This window comes from Peromyscus eremicus, chromosome 1 (assembly GCF_949786415.1).
Source record: "Peromyscus eremicus chromosome 1, PerEre_H2_v1, whole genome shotgun sequence".
NCBI classification, from domain to species: Eukaryota; Metazoa; Chordata; class Mammalia; order Rodentia; family Cricetidae; genus Peromyscus; species Peromyscus eremicus.
In genome coordinates, this window is record NC_081416.1 from 117266909 (window position 1) to 117288100 (window position 21192).

Consider the following 21192-nt stretch of genomic DNA (forward strand, 5'->3'; position numbering starts at 1 on the left):
AAGGAACCTCACCAAGCCAGGCTGGGCAGAGTTCCAGAGGAACGGCCAGCCCCCTTCATTCTCCTCCTTCTTGGGCTCTGAAGGCAGGAAGGAGAGCTGGTGCCTACAGGAAAACAGAGCTCTGAGGAGTCCCCGCTGATCACAGCAGGTAGGGAGCCCAGAGCTGCACTGAGGAGCCGCAGGCTGAGTGGACAGCACTGGGGTTGGACTAGCCTGGGGCTGGAAAGACACGGATGAGAATTGGGGTACCAAGAAGCAGCATAAAGCCATAAATAACAGGAGCAAACTCAGAGCTGTGAGGGATTCTGGATGATGCCCATTTTCTGGGGCTGGGGTCACCCAGACTCTCCAGCTCAGGACAGACACTGCTCCAGAGCACAGCGGCCACACACACTGGGGCAGAGCTTTCTAGTTCACAGTCTGCACAGCGGTGGAGGGTGCCAGGCCTGACTGATGGCTACAAAGCCTCTGGTCACACCTGAGGAGATAGTGCATGGCTGTTCTGGTCCTGAGAGGCCTGTGGTTGATTTTGGGGGCCTTGGGTACTGTCTTCCTCCAGGGATAGGCCTAGTGACCTCCTTGGCTTTAGGTCAGCCACCGAAGGCTCACTGGCACATTCTTCCAGTCCATTCTCTCTAGTTTCCATGGCCACCTCCTCTCCAGAGCATGCCTCTGGGTCCGCGGCTTCCACCTTCACTTCCACAGTCTCCTCCTCCTCCTCCTCTTCCTCCTCCTGGTCTCTCACTTTGTGGACTATGAAGAGGTGGCGGTTGAGGGAACTGGCAGACGTGTAGCACAACCCACAGAGGAGACACTGGGCTGTGGAGCTGTCCACCTGGTGCTGAGGTATGTGGTTCTGGAACTCCGGCTCTGAGTCCGTGGCAAAGCTGCACTTCGCACACTGAAACAGGGGCTTGTGCCTTTTGGTAGAGGCAGCAGTCACGCCATTGCTAGCGCCTGGAGCATCTGCCATTCTGCTGACTGGTCTTTTCAGATGGTTCACCTGAGAGAAAAGACATGAGCAGAGATGAGGCCAAGCCCTCAGACGTACTTCCTGCTCATCGGGGAGAGCACACGTGTACCATGGAACTCATTCGGAGGCCAGAAGACAACTTGTGGGAGTAGTTTTTCATATTCACAGCATACAGGAGGACATCCCACATCAGTGGGTTCTAGGGATAGCTCAAGATTTTTGGTTTTTTAATTTTAATTAGATTCATTCATTTTCTTTCCCATGTGAGTGTCTTGCCTGCATGTACGTATGTGCACCACATGCCTGAGAAGGTCAGAAAAAGGGATTCAGGCTCCCCAGAACTGCAATGTTGGGTAATTGTGAACCACCACATGGGTGCTCGGAATTGAACTTGGGTCCACTGCCGGAGTAACTAAAAAGCATTCTCAGCCGGGCGGTGGTGGCGCACGCCTTTAATCCCAGCACTCGGGAGGCAGAGCCAGGCGGATCTCTGTGAGTTCGAGGCCAGCCTGGGCTACCAAGTGAGTTCCAGGAAAGGCGCAAAGCTACACAGAGAAACCCTGTCTCGAAAAATCAAAAAAAAAAAAAAAAAAAAAAAAAGCATTCTCAGCTGCGGCACCATCTCTCCAACCCAAGTTCTTTATTTTTAGTGTTATGTATAGATGTGGCCTAACAGGAAGGTACAGGGTCCTGCTACCCCACTCCTCAGGCCCGCTCTTCAAAGAATGTATTACTGGCTATGCTTACTATTTGTCAACTGGACACAAGCCAGGTCATCTGGGAAGAGGAACCTCAGTTAGAAATGCCCCCTTCAAATTGGCCTACGGTAGGGCATTTTCTTGATTAATGATTGACGTGGACGGTCCCAGCCCACAGTGGTGGTGTCACCCCTGTGCAGGTGGTTCTGGAGTGTAAAGAAAGCAGGCTTAGCAAGCCATAGAGAGCAGGCCAGTAAGCAGTGTTCCTCTATGGTCTCTGCTTCTGTTCCTGCCTCCAGGATAGACAATAAACTATAGGCTGCAATAAAGTCCTTCCTCTCCAAATTGTTTTTGGTCATGGTCTTCATCATAGCAATAGAGAGCAAACTAAGAATCCTGGGTTTTACAGCTCCTCTAAGAAACATCTCATGAATGTTTAAAAAAAAAAAAAAAGCTGTAAAACGATCGCATGCTATGCTCACTTCTTTAACTCTGCAATTTGGTACCTAGTAACATCTCCTAGAGCTTGTCTCCATGTGAGCAAACAGACAAGCTTCATCTTCCTAGTGGCAGCACACTAACCCCTTGTGGGCTGACCGTTTCCTCCAGCAGATACCCAAGTTCCACCCCGTCACTGCGGCAGACATCACTGAGCACACTGCTGTACGCCTAAGGCCCAACACTCTCTACCCAAAGGTCCTAGAAGCAGAGCTGCTGTGTCCAAGGGCATGTGCATGTTCTCATGTGTTGGTGTTGACCAAAAAGAAAGAAATGGCTACTCGATCTTCTTTGTGTGCTAGCATCACTCCCTGAAGGGACAGTTTCAAGACAGCCCATGAGCTCCGGGTAGCTCTCCAACTTACCGAGTCCTCTTCAGAGCCCCTGGCTCTGTGCATGATGTGGGAAGACCTGCAGTGGAGGCCCATCAGGCTCTCTAGAAGCTCTCCAGAAATGGGAAAGGAGCACGCAACAGGGTGAGGGAAGACAGCAAGGGGCTGGCGGAGGGGTTCTGGACCTGACTCCCCCCAGCTAGAGCAGCAGGGAAGGAAGGACCCTTCCCTGACAAGGCAGGCCGCCTGTCCGTCTCACAGCACTTGCAGGAAGCCGAAGTAAGCTTGGCAGGCTTTCCCACGGATCTTTGTTGCTGTCTCCTACTTAGGTTCAGTGCCCTAATGGGACACATGGAAATAGTGACTACATTCAGGTGTCACTCTGCTTGCTCCAGGACCACAACTACTAATAGGCCCCTGAAGGCCCTCTGATGCCTTTCCAGTCCCAGGCCTCACGAGGAGCCCGTTCAAGGCAGTGATCCCACACTTACCTGAGGAGAATGTCCACCTGGATGTCTGGCTTTGGACGTCTGGCTCAAATCAGGGTTTCTGATACCATGCATAAGGCTGATGTGGCTCTCCAGGAGGGAGGGCTGAGGAAAGCTGGGGCTATCCTCAGTGCAGTACCTGCAAGAGCACAGTTGAGGAGGTGGGTGAAACCCCAGGTTTCCCCTGTGTTCCTCACAAATATGCGAAGGGAAGCTATGTGAGCAGGTAGACCTGTTAATCAAACCAGTGAGATGGCTAAGGGAGCAGACACCAGCACTCAGAAGGCTGATACACTTGACACTAAGCCTTCATCCCAATGCCATCCAGAGGGCCTAGTGCTAGGCCAGGGGTCAGTCAGAAAGGCCAGAACACATCTGTCACATCACCATCTCTACTCTCAAATATTAGGCCCCACTGAGAAAATTCAAGGCTAAAGAGTGAGAAAGGAAAGGGTCAAGAACTGCCAGGCCCTGGAAGCTGGTTCCTGACTATTATGGGATGTTTTGATCACGGGGACATTGCGAGACTAATAAAGTTAACCTTGAATCAGGGGGCAGAGTCAACTGACTAGTTGATGGGAATTAGTCATAGAGATTTTGGAGGACCCAGGATATGATAGATAGGCACAGGAAGGGATAAGGAAGGACTTAAAAAGATTTGTGGGCCTTTTTGATCTGGGAATTGTGGAGACAGGGTCCACTGGTTGTTCCTCTGCTGCTTTCTTTTTTACCCTAATATCTGATTCCTGAGTTTTTATTAATAATAGAACAATTTAGATAACCGCTCCACCTGACTTGCCAGATTCCTAATTTAGCTGGTGTTTTCCTGCTGGCACCCCATCTCACAGACAGAAGAGCCCCAGTGGCGCCCCAGGCAGAGCCTTCTGAATTTCAGGACTTCCTCTCCCCTTCCAGACTCACCCACAAGTGTAGACCTTCTTGACTGTGTCATGGTTGTTGCGTATGTGTTTGCGCAGGCTGCTGGGGGTATGGAAGGACTGTTCACACTGCCGGCAGGGGTACCGCTTCAGTGTCTGCGGGAAGAGGAAACAAGTCCCAAAGCATCAGAATCCGAAGTTCTGGGTCCTCTTTCTAAGTTGCAGTGATATGGCCAGAAAGGAGGATAGCCCCAAGACCTTAAGACCTATAGTACAAACCCTGCCCAAAGTACCAGGAACCTGCAGAGGCTAGCCACAGAGGAGCATCCTTGCCTCACAGTGCCGCACTGTGACACGTGGCTGCACTCACCCGACCGTGGCTCTTTTTCATGTGGGACACGTAGCTCTCTCGATCAGGAACCCATTCCTGGCACTCCTGGCAGGTCCAGCCAGTGCTCCTCATCCGGGGCCTGGCTTCAGCCCTGCGCTGGGCTTCCGGCCGGCCCCAACGGCCTGACGTCAGGGAGCTGCCTCTAGCAGCTACACTTGTGGCTGGGGGCTCAGTGGGAGCCCGAGAAGCAGGGCGGCTAGAGGATGTGTCCGCTGAAGACTGGAGGCTGGACAGCTCATCCACGTTCCGGGGAACCCCGTGGGTACTCTGGGGATGGAAAGATGCACAGAGTCACACCCCTGGCCCACGGCACATCACTTCTTCCGAAGCTTCTCTCCTAGGGCACCTCACCTTGACGTGCTGCATTAATTCTGGCTTCTGCAGAAACAGGAGCGGGCACTCAGGGCACTTGAAGACACCCGCCTGTGTCTTGCTGACATTCTGGTAAAAATGCTGTTGAATGTGCCTCTTCTTATTGAAGACCATTTCACAGGAGCACTTATAAATTAGCCTGACAAAACAAGCCCCGGAGGTGTGAGGTAACCAGGGCTCTTCTGGCAGGATCAAACAGCCCCTCGCCCTTGTCTCTGCTCTCTCTGAACCAGGGTGAAGTTTGGGGACACACTAGCCTGAGCCAGTGCGCATCTTTTCCTGCCTTGGGATGTCCTCAGGAGACTCCACATAATCTCTCCATAGAGCCTTAGTCCCCTAGCCCATCCTTACACCTCCCGTACAGCATCCAGACCACCCTCTCTGCCCCACAGGACCTGCAGGTCCTGCAGCTGCACTCACTGGGAGGGTCTGTGGGGCTGGGTGGGGTGCTGGGCGGTGCTGTGGTCCATTGTACTACTGGCAGTCTTGAAGGCCATGGGGCAGAATGCACACTTGTGAAAAACCTGGCAGTGTCGCTCCTGGATGTGGCTTTTCAGCAAGGCCAAAGTCAGGTGGATGACACCACAGTGGATGCACCTGGACAGCAAAGGTGGAAGAGGGTTAGACCCAGGGTAATGCGCCAAGAGGATGGAAGGCAAGAAAAAGGCCACCTCAGGGCCCGTCTCCCTCATGCCAGCCCACAGGCTGCAGCCTCTGCACATACATCCTAATACTGTACTTGCTGCTTGCTATCTGCACAAATGCAACAACTCCTTGTGCCCAAGGTCATGTCGGGCAGAGAAGGAAGGACAATCCTAAGTCCTCTCCAAACTGGCCATCCTGCAAAGTGGAGACTTCCTGAGAGAAGCTGATAGGAGTGGAGAAGAAGGAGAACAGTTCAGTACTGACTCAAGTTCAGTTCCAGGCCAGCACGATGGTTAGGCATGCACAGGTTCTTACTGCCAGACTTGACGGCCCGAGTTCAATCCTCAGAATCCAAGAGGCAGGAGGAAACTACCAACTCCCATAAGTTGTCCACAGACCTACACACACACACACACACACACACACACACACACACACACACACAGTAAAATCAACTTCCAGCATACACAAGTACTTCCAACTCATAACCACACTTTAAAAATGAAAGACAATTTTATAATTATATGCTGTGAAACATGTGAAGTTTTAAAATAAGTGTATAATATTTAACTTTGTCCATTATCAGCAATAAGAAAACAATAAATAGTATAACTGTGCTTTTTTATAACATCCTTGGCCACATTCCAAAATCATCTGAAAAAGGATAGATTAAGTTTTAAAAACATCTAAGATTAAGTTTTAAAAACATCTGTGGGAAGGAGGGCAGAAAGAATATGAGGCAGCCAGAGCTGGCTCAGCAGCCTGAAGCACGGGCCGCTCTTCCAGAGGACTGGGTTTGATTCCTAGTACCACATGGTGGCTCACAACCATCTGTGACTCTAGTTCCAGGGGATCTGACACCCTCTCCGGGTCTCTGTATATACCAGGTATGCATATGGTTCATAGACATACATGCAGGCAAACACTCATAATAAATAAAGTTAATTTAAAAATAGTAAACCAAATTTAAAAAGAGAATCTAAGAGACAAAAGATAGGAAAAGGGGCTGTGGAATGCCATCTTCTGAACAAGACACAGCCACTGCCATCAGGAACTCATAGCATCAGGCATTGGTAGCTGGGTCTGCATAAGAATGGGCTCCTCAGGCCAGCAATGGTGGCGCACACCTTTTATCCTAGCACATGGGAGGCAGAGGCAATAGGATCTCTGAGTTTGAGGCCAGCCCGGTCTACAGAGTGAGTTCTAGGTCAGCTATTGAAAAATTCAGGGAGGGGGTTTGGTGATTCCACCACGATCAATGGACAGCTCTACTTCAATGCTCACAAAGATGACCCTGGTTAAACTAAATAGGTCATAGAATGAAACTAAGTCATGTGACTCTGGAAAAGAGACTGGTAGGGATGGAGTTTTAGAGGCTGATAGAAAAAAGGAGGAATTAATCAAAATACATTATATACACATATGAAATTGTCAAAAGAAAATAAAATTAATCAAAACTAACTTCCTAAAACATATAAATTATACATATATTTTACAGAAAATGCATACAAATTATATAACACACACACACACACAATGTACAAGCTTTTTAGCATTGTCCTAAAACAGAAAAACAGAAAGAATACAAAATACAAATATTGTAAAACTCTGTAGTAGCATTCAGTAAAATGGAACAGTTATCCTTTTAGAAATTAGTGAATAGCATTAACACTGCGAGAATGGGGAGAAATATCTGCAATTCATACATCTAACAAGGGACTGAGTAACAAATGTTGGCAAAGACAAAAGGATAAAAACTTCATACCCTGCTGGTAGGAATTTTAAAATGGTACAGCAGCTGTGGAATACAGTCTGCCAGTACCTCAAAAAGCTCACCACAAAATTTGGATTTGGTATTCCTAGTTACTCCTATGCGTTCAATCAAAAGAAAGAAGCAAGAGGTGTGAGGCTCACTCCTGCAATCCTGGCACACAGGAAGCCAAGGCAGGCAGATTGCCATGAATCTGAAGCCAGCGTGGGTCACATTGTGAGCTACAGTCCAATTTGAGCTACATAGGGAAACCCTGTTTCAAAATTAACAGAAACTGCTGGCATAGTGGTGCACGCCTTTAGTCCCAATACTTGGGAGGCAGAGGCAGGCAGATCTCTGTGAGTTCTAGGCCGGCCTGGTCTACAGAGTAAGTTCCAGGACAGCCAGAGCTACATAGAGAGACCCTGCCTTGAAAACAAACAAACAAATCAATAACTAACAAAAGGGTTTGAGAAATGGCTCAGCGGTCAAGAGCACTTGCTGCTTTTCCAGAGATCTCAAGTCCAATCAGTTCCTAGCACTCACATCAGTACCCAAGGCAGCTCCCAACCACTGTAACTCTAGCCCCAAGGAATTTGATGTTCTCTTCTGGAATCTGCACATAGCTGGCATACATAGATAGACACATATACAGAAACATATGTAAAAATAAATCTTTTTGTAAAAAGATTATAGTTGAGGAACTTAAGTATCTCCCCCATACACACACACTTTTTTCCCCTCAAGACAGGGTTTCTCTGTGTACCCTGGCTGTCCTGTAACTCACTGTGTAGACCAGGCTGGCTGTGAGTTCTGGCTCAAACTCACAGAGACCCACCTGCCTCTGCCTCCCGAGGGCTGGGATTAAAAGTGTGTGCCACTACCACCCTGTAGTGGGTAGCCATTTCAGCATTGATCTGGAAGTTCCAACCCCCATTGAGGCTTCAGTAACTGTCACGCCTACAAGGCAGAGCCGAGAGAGGACCCTGAAGACCCAAGATCCAGATGCACTGCCTCTCTTGGTTCCTGGACCCTGGACGCTGGAGGTAGACTGAGCAGAGTTCTCCAGAGAACACCGCCGGACTGCAACCTACCTATCCCTTCACTTGTAAGTTGCCCCACAAAATAAACCTCCCTTTTAACTATGTGGAGTGGCCTTAATAATTTCACCAATACCACCTGGCCTTAAATAACCCTTTATTGGCATGTGTCTTCTGAGTTCAACCCTAGTCCCTTCAACATTTTAATGTCACTCTTCTCAGAACAATGTTTTATATGGCATTCATTATAAAAAGTCTTGATAACTTAATTGCTTTTAACACATTCTCTTTTTTTTTTATTATTTTTTAAAGATTTGCCTGTTTATTATGTATGCCTGCACACCAGAAGAGGGCACCAGATCTCATTACAGATAGTTGTAAGTCACCATGTGGTTGCTGGGAATTGAACTCAGGACTTCCAGAAGAGCAGCCAGTGCTCTAAACCGCTGAGCCATCTCTCCAGCCCTATCTTTTTATTCTTAAAGAAGTAAAATAAATATTTAATTAAAATGAAAAGTTTACCAGGTGTGATGGTGCATGCCTGGATCTTAGTGCTAAGAACCTAGAGGCAGGAGGAATGCGCAGTTTGAAGCAGTGACCAATCTGTGTAACTGGGAATTTCTAGAACTAAAGAGTCAAAAGACAGAGACGGAGAAGCATCTCTGTGGCAGAGCACTTGCCTAGCACTTGAAGCCCTGGGTCCAATCCCTAGAATTTAGGAGAGAAAGATTAGAATATAAGTCTCTTGGTGCTGGGTATGGTTGCACATGCCTTTAGTCCCAGCACTTAGGAGTCAGAGGCAGATGGAGGCAGATCTCTATGAATTCAAGGTCAGCTTGGTCTACATAGTTCCAGCCAGGGCCATACAATGAGACCCTGTCTCAAAACCACAACAACAAAACAAGAGGAAAGAAAAAGACACACCCTCTAAATATTTTGGTGTTGAATGAATTGCTATTAGATTAGATTTGCTCTTAGAATTAGCTGTATAAACTTAAGTCAGTTTAAAAGGTATTGGGAGCTTTTATTTTGTTTTGCTTTAGAAAAAGGATTTTATAAGCCAGGTGTTAGTAGAGCACGCCTTTAATCTCAGCTTTTGGGAGGCAGAGGCAGGCGGATCTCTGTGAGTTCGAGGCCAGCCTGGTCTACAGAGTAAGTTCCAGGATGAAAAAACTAAATAGATAGATAGATAGATAGATAGATAGATAGATAGATAGATAGATAGACAGACAGACAGATATAGACAGAGATAGGTAAAGGGATTTTATTTTTAATTCTGGGTGTGGGTCTGTGTATGGGTTTATGCATGTGAGTTCAATGTCTATAGAGGCCAAAAGAGGCAGTCAGATCTCCTGGAGCTCAAGTTATAGGTGGCTGTGAGCTGTTCAGTATGGATGCTGGGAACTAAGCCCAGATCCTCTGCAAGAGCAGCATATGCTCTTACCTGCTCAGCCATCTCTCACAGAGGGCCAAGACTCAGTCCCCAGTACCCACATAGTAGGAGCAAACTGATACCTGCAAGTTGTTCACTGATCTCCACAAGCACACTGGCATGTACTCTCACAAACAAAGAATGAATATTATTTTTTATCTAAAATTCTAATGAGCCAGACCACACACTTGATGCAAACCTTTCTGCAGCTCTTCACTATCCTGGCTAAAGTCCACAAGTTTGACAATGAACATAAGATGCTGCCTGGCTTGGCCCTGCCACCTCCCCAGCTCATTTCTTACCATTCCCTCAGGTCATATTCACAAACCTTTCCACACAACCACTCATTACCCTGGTAATCCCTTTTGTGTTTGCTAGTCTCCCTCTCTACCTTGCCATAAACCCTCTCCCTCACCCTTCTGCTTGAAAGCCTCCTAATGTTCCTGTGGTGTTTGAATGAGAATGGCTCATGTTTGAATGCTTGGTCTCCAGTTAGTAGAACTGTTTGGGAAGGATTAGGAGGTGTGGCCTTGTTGGAGTGGGTGTGGCCTTGTTAGATAGGGGTGGGCTTTGAGGTTTTAAAAGCCCATGCCAGGTCCAGTCTCTTTTTTGGCTGGCAATTTGCAGATCAGCTGTGAGCTCTCACTACTGCCTGCCTGCCACCACACTCCTACCATGATGGCTCACCCCTGAAACTGTAAGCCAGCCTCCATCAAATGTGTCTTCTGTAGGTTACCTTGTCCTACTGTTTCTTTATCACAGCAGTACAACAGTAACCTGGACACTCCCATTTCAGAGACTCTCCTGATTGTTCCACTCTGAGTTATAATTGTGTGTGTGTGTGTGTGTGTGTGTGATAGAGATATATATATATATATATATATATATATATATATATATATAGAGAGAGAGAGAGAGAGAGAGAGAGAGAGAGAGAGAGAGAGAGAATTTTGAAACAGTCTCATAATGTAGCCCAGGCTAACCTTGAATCCCCCTTTTAAGACCCTTTTAAGGTTTTTTTTTTTTTTTTTTTTTTTGCTTATGTGCATGGATGTGCATCTATGTGTATGCCTCATGTATGCATGCCCACAGAAGCCAAAAGGTGGCACTGAATCCCTGTAGCTGAAGTTATAGGCAGTTGTGATGTGAATACAGGGAACAGAATTCAGCAGTAAGTGCTCTTAACCACTGAGCCATCTCTGAGATCTGAGATTATAAGCATGTGCCTCCAATGCTCCAGTAAATACATATACTTTTAAAAACCAAACTGACAATCTGAGCATGACAGTGCCACTTATAGCCCCAGCATTTGGGAGGCTAAGGCAAGGTGGCTGTGAATCTGAAGCTAGCCTGAGTAACATACAGAGGTCTAGGCCAACATGGACTACATACAGAGACCTTGTCTCCAAAAAAGGAGAAAATGCCACGTGCGGTTGCACATGTACATAGTATACATGTTACGTGTGTGTGTGTGTGTGTGTGTGTGTGTGTGTGTGTATGCATGTGAGTATAAGTATGTGCACACATACTCAGGAAGCAAAGGAAAGAGGGATACAATTGTAGGTCAGCCAGACCTACAGAATAAGAAAGGCAAAAGGAAATAAAGAAAAAAACAAAAACAAGGAGGGAGTTGGACAAATTGACAAAGAACTAAACATACTCTTCCCCTTCAAGGCTATTTTTTCTAATATTTAATTTGATTTTTGTGTTTTGAGGGTTTTTTTAACTTAATTTTTATATATGTAGGTGGTATGTGTATACATACTCACCTGTGTGGGCAGACACATATATACAGTTGTGTGTAGTAGGTGGTATGCGTATACATTCTCACCTGTGTGGGCAGACACATATATACAGTTGTGTGTAGTAGTTGGTATGCGTATACATTCTCACCGGTGTGGGCAGACACATATATACAGTTGTGTGTAGTGACCTGAGGTTGATATTGGTATCTTCCTCTACCATTCTTCACTTTATTGAGGCAGGGTCTTTCCCTGAATCCAGAATATGCCAATTCCGCTGCTCTAGCTAGGATGCTTGCCCTGGGGACCCACTGCCTCTACCTCCCAAATTCCAGAATTACAAGGATGTGCCACCCCACTTGGTTTAATATTTAACTTTTAAAAAACTCATTTTCTCTCCTCCTTCCTTTACTCTATAAAATAAAATGTCTATCCACCCACCACCCAACATTGCTTTTGTTTGTTTTTAGAAGCAGGGTCTCAGATAGCCCAGGCTAGCCTTGAACTCCTGATCTTCCTGTCTCCACCTCATAAGTACTGGGATAACAGGCATGTGCTATCATGCCCAGTCTTTTTATATTGTGTTAGGGATCAAATCCAGGCCTTCCTATTTGGCATTGTGATGTGTGTCATGTGTGCTGTGTGCATCGTATGAAAGTGTTCATGTAGCACTGTGTGGGCATGAGAAAGCATGACTGGGGAGGTTGGAGAACACTCAGGTGTCAGTCCCTGTCTCCTACCTTGAGACAGGGTCTCTGTTGCTCACTCTTGTGTATACCACGCTATCTCGTTGCAAGTTTCCAGACTTTCTCCCATCTCTACCCATTTCACCATAAAAGCATTGATTGGAACTGCAAACACATGCTACTATGCCCTGTTTTACAGAGGTTCTAGGAATTTGAACTCAGGTTGTCACACTCGGGTGGCAAATGCTTTATCCAGTAAGCCATCTTCTCATTCTCCTATTGGGCTCTTAAAAAAAAACAACAATAACTGTATTTACTTATTTTAATTTACTGTGTGTGTGTGTGTGTGTGTGTGTGTGTGTGTGTGTGTGTGTGATGGCATAGGTGTAGCGGTCAGAGGGCAACCCACAGGAGGTGTTTCTCTCCTTCTGTCACGTTGGTAAAGTGTATCAAACGTGGGTCATTAGACTCACAGTAACACTGAACCATCTCACCAGCACCGCCCCCCAAACACATACACACACACACTGGGTTCTCAAAACCAAACTTCAGCCTGGAAAAAGGATTTGCCGTCGGGCAATGCCAGGGCAGTGAGCTGGGGAGCACCCACCTGTAGCCCACTTTTCGGGCATAGTGCAGGCAATTCTCTTTCACATGAGTCTGGAAGTAGGCAGAGCGACAGAGGACACCACACTCTGGGCAGCAGTAGGGGGACTTGTGTGCGTGAATCCGCTGGTGTGCACAGAAACTGCACTGGTTTGGCAGCAGCATCTGGCACACCTGGCACGTCTAGGAAAACAACAGAAAGCAAATGTCACGGGTGGGGTGGAGTGGGAAGCGGGCTGTCACCCACACGGGTGGGGATGGAGTGGGAGACGTGCTGTCACCCACACGGGTGGGGTGGAGTGGGAAGCGGGCTGTCACCCACACGGGTGGGGTGGAGTGGGAAGTGGACTGTCACCCACACGGGTGGGGTGGAGTGGGAAGCGGGCTGTCACCCACACGGGTGGGGTGGAGTGGGAGACGTGCTGTCACCCACACGGGTGGGGTGGAGTGGGAGACGTGCTGTCACCCACACGGGTGGGGTGGAGTGGGAAGCGGACTGTCACCCACACGGGTGGGGTGGAGTGGGAAGCGGGCTGTCACCCACACGGGTGGGGTGGAGTGGGAAGCGGGCTGTCACCCACACGGGTGGGGTGGAGTGGGAAGCGGACTGTCACCCACACGGGTGGGGTGGAGTGGGAAGTGGACTGTCACCCACACGGGTGGGGTGGAGTGGGAAGCGGGCTGTCACCCACACGGGTGGGGTGGGGTGGGAAGCGGGCTGTCACCCACACGGGTGGGGTGGAGTGGGAAGTGGACTGTCACCCACACGGGTGGGGTGGAGTGGGAAGTGGACTGTCACACACACGGGTGGGGTGGAGTGGGAGACGTGCTGTCACCCACACGGGTGGGGTGGAGTGGGAAGCGGGCTGTCACCCACGGACAATCACCCACGGACACCAGCCAGGCAGTTAATGCCCAGAACCCCAGAACTTGGGAGGCTGAGGTGGAAGGACTGCTACAAATTCCAGCACAGCTGAGGTTACATGCTGAGTGATACCGTTCCAACAGAACCAAAATCAAAACAATAACAAGGAAAGAAAGAAAACAGACCAGTGTAACATGGGCTTCGTGTGTGGCCAGGGATACAGCTCAGAGGGAGAAAGCTGGCCTTGCATGCCTGAGGTCCTACACTATCAATACAAACAAACAAACAAGGCAAACATGGCGGCACACATCTGTGACCTTAGCACTTGGCTGGAGAGTCATAAGTTCGAGGCCAGCCTGGGTTACTTAGGGTAACCCAGATGTTTGTTAAAAAGCTAGAAATGGTGGGACATATCTGTATTCCTAGCGCTTGGGAGGTAGAAACAGGAAGATCAGGAATTCAGGGCCAGCCTTGGCTATAGAGTGAATTAGGGGCTAGCCTGAGAGAGCTACATGAGACATTGCTTCAAAATAGATAGATAAATAACAAAAATAAAAAGCCTACTGTGAGACTTTTTAATGTAATTAGGAAAGCTTGACTGTAGGTTTGTGCTGAGTAATATTTAAAAACATTATTAATTTTACTAGGTGTGACAACAGCATAGTTAAACAAAAACTTAAGAATAAGAAGATACACTCAACCAGGCACAGTGGCGCACGCCTTTAATTCCAGCACTCAGGAGGCAGAGGCAGGTGGATCTCTAAGTTCAAGGCCAGCCTGGTCTATTTTAGAGTTCCAGGACAGCCAGAGCTATGCAGAGAGGCTCTGTCTCAAAAACACAAGGAGGATGAGAAGAAAATAACAATGATGATATAGGCCCTCTCTGCTGACATTCTGTCCTAATTAAAAGGCTGGAACACAAGGGAAAGGATGAAACGCGCTCCACCCATCCCCCAGCCCTTAGTCAATACAGAGGGAGGCGGCGTTGCTTCAGGTGCAGACTTCCAGGAGGAGGACAGAGATCCAAGCATGCTGTTCCTGCTTTGGTAAGGAGCTGCACCCCACCTCATCTGAATAGCCTTTGCCCTGGCTATGTGGCCTGATACTGGTACTGTCATGGGAACCCAAGCCCAGGGGCCATCAAGGTGAACTCCTGATCTCAAATCTTCCTACATGGAAGCCACATTTAGCAATAGGAGATACAATGAAGGATTCAAGCTAGGCTAGCTAAGAGAAGCCTAACAGCCTTCCAGCGCAGTCTCTTCAAACATGTTTGGATTGTGCTTTTATGTAGCTCCCACCACAACAGAGTGACCCAGGGAGAATGCAGTATGAGATTGGTGCCAGCCCTGATTCTATGCTCTGATTTCTACCTACACAAGACTTTAGAATTTGGGTAAAAAAGCAATGTGGAAAACATCATAGACTTAGGCACAAGACCTTCACGACCAAAGACCTTCAAGAACCAAACTCAGAAATAAGAATCCTGGCCCAGCTTAAATACGCTAGGACAAACAAGAACACAAAAGCCCCTAGAGAGGATGCTGACCACACTCCATCTGACTTATCACAAGAAAAATGGCACAGAGAAGGTGAGGATGAGCGGCTACACATGACTGTGGTGGTTTGAGCAGGAACAGCCCTCATGGGCTCACAGATTTGAATGCTTGATCATCAGGGAGTGGCACTACTTGAGAGGGACTGGGAGGTGTGGCCTTGTTGGAGTAGATGCTGCCTTACTGAAGGAAGTGTGTCACTGGGGGTGGGCTTTGGGGTTTTCAAAAGCCCAGGCCAGGCCCAGTGGCTCTCTCTCTTCCTGCTACCTGCTGATCTGGATATAGAACTCTCAGCTACTTCTCCAACACCATGTCTGCCTGGGTGCCACCATGCTCCTACCATGACAATGGACTAAACCTCTGAAACTATAAGCAAGCCTCAGTTAAATGCTTTCTTTTATAAGAGTTGCCAGTGGATGATGGTGGCGCACGCCTTTAATCCCAGCACTCGGGAGGCAGAGGCAGGCAGATCTCTGTGAGTTCGAGGCCAGCCTGGACTACAGACCGAGATCCAGGACAGGCTCCAAAACAACATAGAGAAACCCTGTCTCAGGGGAAAAAACAAAAAAGTTGCTGTTGCCGTAGTCATGGTGTCTCTTTACGGCAACAGGACACTGACTGAGATGGTGACCCTATGGTACTCCCTGGCCACTTCAGACACCAAGTCTTCTGCAGAAGCTCAACTCCTGCCACTACCCAGCACATGGCCAACCACACCTTACCATCTCTGCATAGCTCTGACCTCTGTTCCCCACAGCCAGAACCCCTTCAGACACCCTCTCCGGACCTTACAGGCCAATTTAACTGACACAACCACGTAACACTGTGCCCCTGCCTCCCATCTCTATGAATTAGACCCTCTGATGTCAGTTATCCAACTAGGGTCTTAACCGTGTTTTAATCTCAATAGTCTGTCAGACAGAGCTGAGGCTTAGGTGCAGACTACTGCCTACTACTATCACCTGGCCTTAAAAAAAAAAAAAAGGTTTATTTATTTCATTTTTATAAGTATGAGTATTCTGCCTGCATGTACATATATGTGTGTGTACAATGTGCACTCATGGTGCCTCCAGAGGTCAGAGGAGTGTATCAAATTCCCAGAAATTGAAGTTATGGGTGTTTGTGGGCCAACATGTAGGTGCCAGGTAACAAACCTGGGTCCTCTACAAGAGCAACCAATGCTCTTAATCACTGAGCCATCTCTCTAGCCAGTGATTATAGTTTTTATTATGCAATAAAAAGCAAACTAATACACCCCGGCTAACGGAAGCATAGTAAAGAGGTTTATCATGAAAGGGGTCCTAAGGATGGAAGAGCTGGCTCCATGGTAAGAGTACCTGCTGTACAAGCCTAGGTAGGGCCTGAGTTAGACAGTATCCATGTAAAAATGCTGTGTATACAGGCCTGAGTTAGACAGTATCCATGTAAAAATGCTGTGTATACAGGTCTGAGTTAGACAGTATCCATGTAAAAATGCTGTGTATACGGGCCTGAGTTAGACAGTATCCATGTAAAAATGCTGTGTATACGGGCCTGAGTTAGACAGTATCCATGTAAAAATGCTGTGTATATGGGTCTGAGTTAGACAGTATCCATGTAAAAATGCTGTGTATACAGGCTTGAGTTAGACAGTATCCATGTAAAAATGCTGTGCAAGCCTACAGGCCTGAGTTAGACAGTATCCATGTAAACATGCTGTGTATAGCTGTGCATGAATGTGACCCCAGTGTTGAGGGGTAGAAACAGGCAGATCCTAGAAGCTTGCTGGCCAGCTAACCTAAGCAAAATGGTGAGTTTCCAATTAAAAAAGACCCTGTCTCAAGGAAATAAGAAAAACCTTATGTTCTTTGTAGTCTACATGCACGCACATGTTTGCACATGTACATATAGACAGACACACAGACACACACACAGATACACAGACACATAAAGACACACACACATACACAGATACACATATACAGTCCAATCTGGAGGCCTTTCTTTTTTTTAAAGATAGTCTTACTACATAGCCCTCTTGCCTCCAGCCCAACATGCTGGGATTACAACTATGTACAAACACAACTTAAAGCTGTCTTCTTGATAGAATCTGCTTCCAATACCAAGGTCACTAAAGGGTACAGCACCAAGTGCCTTTCAAAACAAACCACATACCTCACCAACTCTAAGCAGGAATCAGAACAAGCAGAAAAGCTGAACTCCTTTCTAGAGCTGGGAGAACATGGCTGAAAGATGGAGACTCTGCATGAGGCCTCCGTGCCTACCCACTCGCCTTCTTTCACCTCAGCCTTGCCTCTGTCCTGTCTCCAAAGAGGCTCTGCTCAACAGCTGTCTACTGGGGATGGAATGACTTAAAGACATAGTTCTTAGAAAACAGACTAAGGGATACGGCAGTAATTCACCTATCCCCAACCCCAGGTTGTTTGGACACACGCCAAAACCATGCTGCCACGGTTTCTGCTAGAGGCCAGAAAGAGACCACGCACACCAAGCCCTCAGAGGCCTGAATTTGGACCAAACAACTGCCAGTCTGAGTGGGAGTGGAACATGGGACATATCCATAAAGATACTGTTTTGTTTTTATTTGTTGAGACAGAGTCTTGCTATAACCCAGACTGGCCTCAAACTGATCTTCCTGCCTTAGCCTTAGTGCTGGAATTATAAACATATACCACCACCCCTAGCTAAACTTGCTAGGTTTTCAGGCTTTCCTCACAGATTGGATAGGGTATCTTTCCAAATAAAAACCAAGCACTATATAATCAGGTGAGACACTAACTATGAAGCCAGACGGCCTCCTCTAAGACTCACATTAACGGGCTTTCTCCAGTTCCCATCATGAACCTGTATGGGCCTGAGGCCCAACACCCGACACAGTGACGGTCTACTTACCAGTCCCTCCGTTTCCTCTGTTGTCCTCTGGAAATGTGCAGCTAGGACCATATAGTCTCGCATCTGCTTGTGACACTCAGGACATTTGGTTCCATACCGGATGAGCCTCACTGGGTCTGGGTAAAGTGGCAAGGCTGGCATTGCAGGGCTGGCATTGCCTGAAGTGGGGTTGGGTTTAGGGGAGGAAGAAGCGGCTGGGGTTGCTGGTGCCGTGGAGTTCACAGGAGCTGTGACAAACATCTGGTCCGCAGAGATGGGCTTCACAAGCAGCTGAGAACACTGCATGACAAGCCCTTTGCTCTTGTGGTCACGGGCGTGCCGAAGCAGGCTGCACTTGTTGTAGAAGAGCAGTGTCTTGGAGCAGAGTGTGCACAGCACCTCAATGTGCACACTCCGCCGGCTGTAGTGCTGGCTCAGGCTCTTCTCTAAGGCAAACGCGTCTCCACACTCCAGGCAGCAGTACCCACTGGCCGGCACATGGATTCTGCTGTCTACAGGTGGGCTGAGATTTGGCGCATAGAGGGGCACAGGGTTAGAGCTGTGGAGGACCTTGTTGAAGACCTCCACGATTAGAGGGGCGGCCTTTTTCACCTGATGGACCAGGGGAACTGTCATTTGTGTGACCTGAGGCTGGCTCCGTCTCTGTGCTGAGGACTTGGCAGTCACAGACGCGGCAACACTGTGGGGGACCAGGTTCAAGTTGGCCAAGTGCACAGCTTTGGGCAACAGACTGGCAGGGGCCAGGGTTGATGCCTGAAGTGCTGTGCTCTGTTGCTTCTTACTCGTCTGTGAGTTCAGGGCAGCTCCTTTTGGGACCCGGGGCCCAGAGATGCGGCAGGGAGATGACGAGTCACTGGCCTTTATCATGCTCTCATCCCCTTTTCTGTCACCCTGGGGGCTCCCTGAATTTATGCCTGCCTCAGAAAAGTGCTCTTCCACAGGCAGGGCTGTGCCCTCATCCCCTGGCATCTCACTTGGGGCTTCAGCAATGGTGCTCCCTACAGGTGACTCAACAGGGGACTTACTTGGATCATCGGGGTCTGGCAAGATCCTTGTAACAGTCCGTTTGATTTCCCCTGATGATGTCTTAATTGTTTTGATTCTGACTTTGGGAATTGCTGGTGGGGAGCTGGCAGCCACAGAAGGGGACCCTTTGCTGCTACTGTCACTGCAGATGCTCCGAGGGCTGTCTGATGGCTTGATACTTTTTCTAGTGGCCTCCAGAGGGCTCCGGGGACTCTTTGGTGACTTGGGCATTTTGGGGCTACCTTTAGAACCCTCTTTAGTGGGCCCTGAGGAATCCTTTGTGTGACCAGGCTGATCCTCCTTGGTGACACTGGCCACCCTTTTGGCCTGTAGGGCCACCAAGGCTGCAACACAAGAGGACAGTTTGGAGTGGGCTGGCTTCAGACGCTGCCTAGGGGGCACAGAGGAGCAAGCACTGAGCTCTGGAGCAAGCTTTTTGGGCTCTCCAACACTGTTGCTAGAGTGACTATTGAATTCCAAAGATTCCCCAAAGAACCGACTGGAATCCAGATCTTTGTGAGGCTCCGACACCTTCTGCCCACCCCGTTCCTGCTCCTGGGGGCTCTCTAAAGGCAAAGGCTCTGGTTTGGGCTCTTTCTTACAGAAGTGATCAAACATGTGTAGCTCTGGGACTGGGAACTTACCCAGAGCTTCCAAGACTGGGCCCCCCACAGCCCCACACCCAGGAGGAGGTGGGAAATAACTATCAGAGTGCTTGGACTTCACCCCAAACCCGTTATCTTTGACAGGATCCTCAGGTTCTGGGCTAGAGATGGGGCTGAACTGGTTGAAGGTGGGTAATGGCTCCGACTTGGAAGGCTCTAGCTTGCCGGTAAAACTCCTAATACTGTCTCCATTTATGAAAGTAGAATCAAACTTCCCACAATGGTGGGAGTCTGGAGGCAGGTCTGAACCCCGAAATCCGTTGTGTAGGAGACTGGGAGCAATGTGGTCTTTGTCCGCTTCAAAGGACTCCTGGCGGCTGGTGTTCTTGACAATGACACTCACGGCCGGTACATCTGGGGCGGACCCTGAGTGAGACAAGGACACGCTCTCATCCATACACATGCCTGAGGACTTCAGAGGACTCTCATTCTCCTCACTGGGGGTCTGGATGGCCTCCTTGGCATCAAGACTTGTGGGATCTGGGATGTCAAAGGCAGCCAGAAGGTCATCAAAATCTGGAGTTTTCATGTCCCCCATGGCTGGATGCTGACAAGAGCTATAAGAGAAACAAAGAAGAGAATCAATGACCACCAGGGCTTCTCTGAACTGTCCTACATCATCTGTACTGAATATTCATCACACTAATACATACATGCAACTGGCCTGCCCCTGCAGAACCCCACCTTTTATAGTAGGAAGTCACATACCTGAGTTTCAGCCTAAGAGGTTTCTAGCCTGCTGAAATGTAGGGGAGGCTAAAAAGAGAAGCTTATATGTAGTAACAAGCTTACCTGTGAAGTCTTAACCCCCACTACTTGGACATTTCTGGCTGGCCCCAGGACCACGTGACCAGAAGAGAGGGCAGATACCCTCCTATCCAATTGACCCCATCACCTCTATTCTCACTACCTATATTTCATTGGTATGTTCACCCCTGGGTGGCTCCCACAATTCACACACACGAATATCAGGAACAAATGGTACCTAGAGTCCTCTGCACCCACTGCCCAGAGTCTGAGGATCTTTGCAGCATGTGTGTGTACGCATATTCATATATGCTGCCCCCCTACTCTCTCCATGCTTTCTTCTCCTTCTGATTTTTGAGAGAGAGTCCCTCTATATTATCCCTGGCTGTCCTGGAACTCAATATGTAGACCAGGCTTTCCTCTAACTCCCAGAGATCCACCTGCCTCTGCCTCCTAAATGCTGGAATCAAAGGTGTTCGCCACTATGCCCAGCTGCTCCTGCTTCTCCTATTAAAATCTCTTTTTAACATTTTTAATGCTCACACGTACATGTGTGCACACTGTGTGAGCCCAGTACCTGTGTAGGTAAGATGGGGGACACAGCACCCCACTGTGGAAGGCTAGGGGTTACTATGCTAGGTGCTGGGATCACCTGGGATCCTCGGCAAGAATAAGTGCTCTTAACTGCTGAGCCACCTCCCTAGCCCTCTTAATAAAGAAAGACAATGAATAAAAATAGAAAATATCATGCAAGCAAAGAGATATCAATGTCTGTAGTCTTAGAGTTAATTTTAAGGCTGAGGGGATGGATCCCTCCATCTGGGTGCTAGCATCCACAGAAGGACTTTGTCAGTCTAATTCCAGTACCAAATAAAGTGTGTGGTGGGGTGTGAACCAGGTGGGTGGAGAA

At 48.3% G+C, this 21192-nt stretch overlaps 1 protein-coding gene across 4 annotated transcripts in view; it reads right to left on the minus strand.

The window, feature by feature from the left end:
- Positions 1–287: 287 nt before the first annotated feature.
- Znf592 (zinc finger protein 592) overlaps positions 288–21192 on the minus strand; it is a 51774-nt gene continuing 30869 nt past the window's right edge. For all 4 annotated transcript variants that reach the window (XM_059272364.1, XM_059272362.1, XM_059272363.1 and 1 more), the window contains 8 exons: positions 17845–20092; positions 12536–12714; positions 5051–5227; positions 4610–4769; positions 4238–4525; positions 3911–4023; positions 2993–3128; positions 288–1003 (listed from right to left, as the gene is read on the minus strand). In XM_059272364.1, coding sequence (XP_059128347.1) covers positions 473–1003; positions 2993–3128; positions 3911–4023; positions 4238–4525; positions 4610–4769; positions 5051–5227; positions 12536–12714; positions 17845–20073 — 3813 coding nt within the window. In that variant the 5' untranslated portion in view covers positions 20074–20092 and the 3' untranslated portion in view covers positions 288–472. The remainder of the gene's footprint in view (positions 1004–2992; positions 3129–3910; positions 4024–4237; positions 4526–4609; positions 4770–5050; positions 5228–12535; positions 12715–17844; positions 20093–21192) is intronic.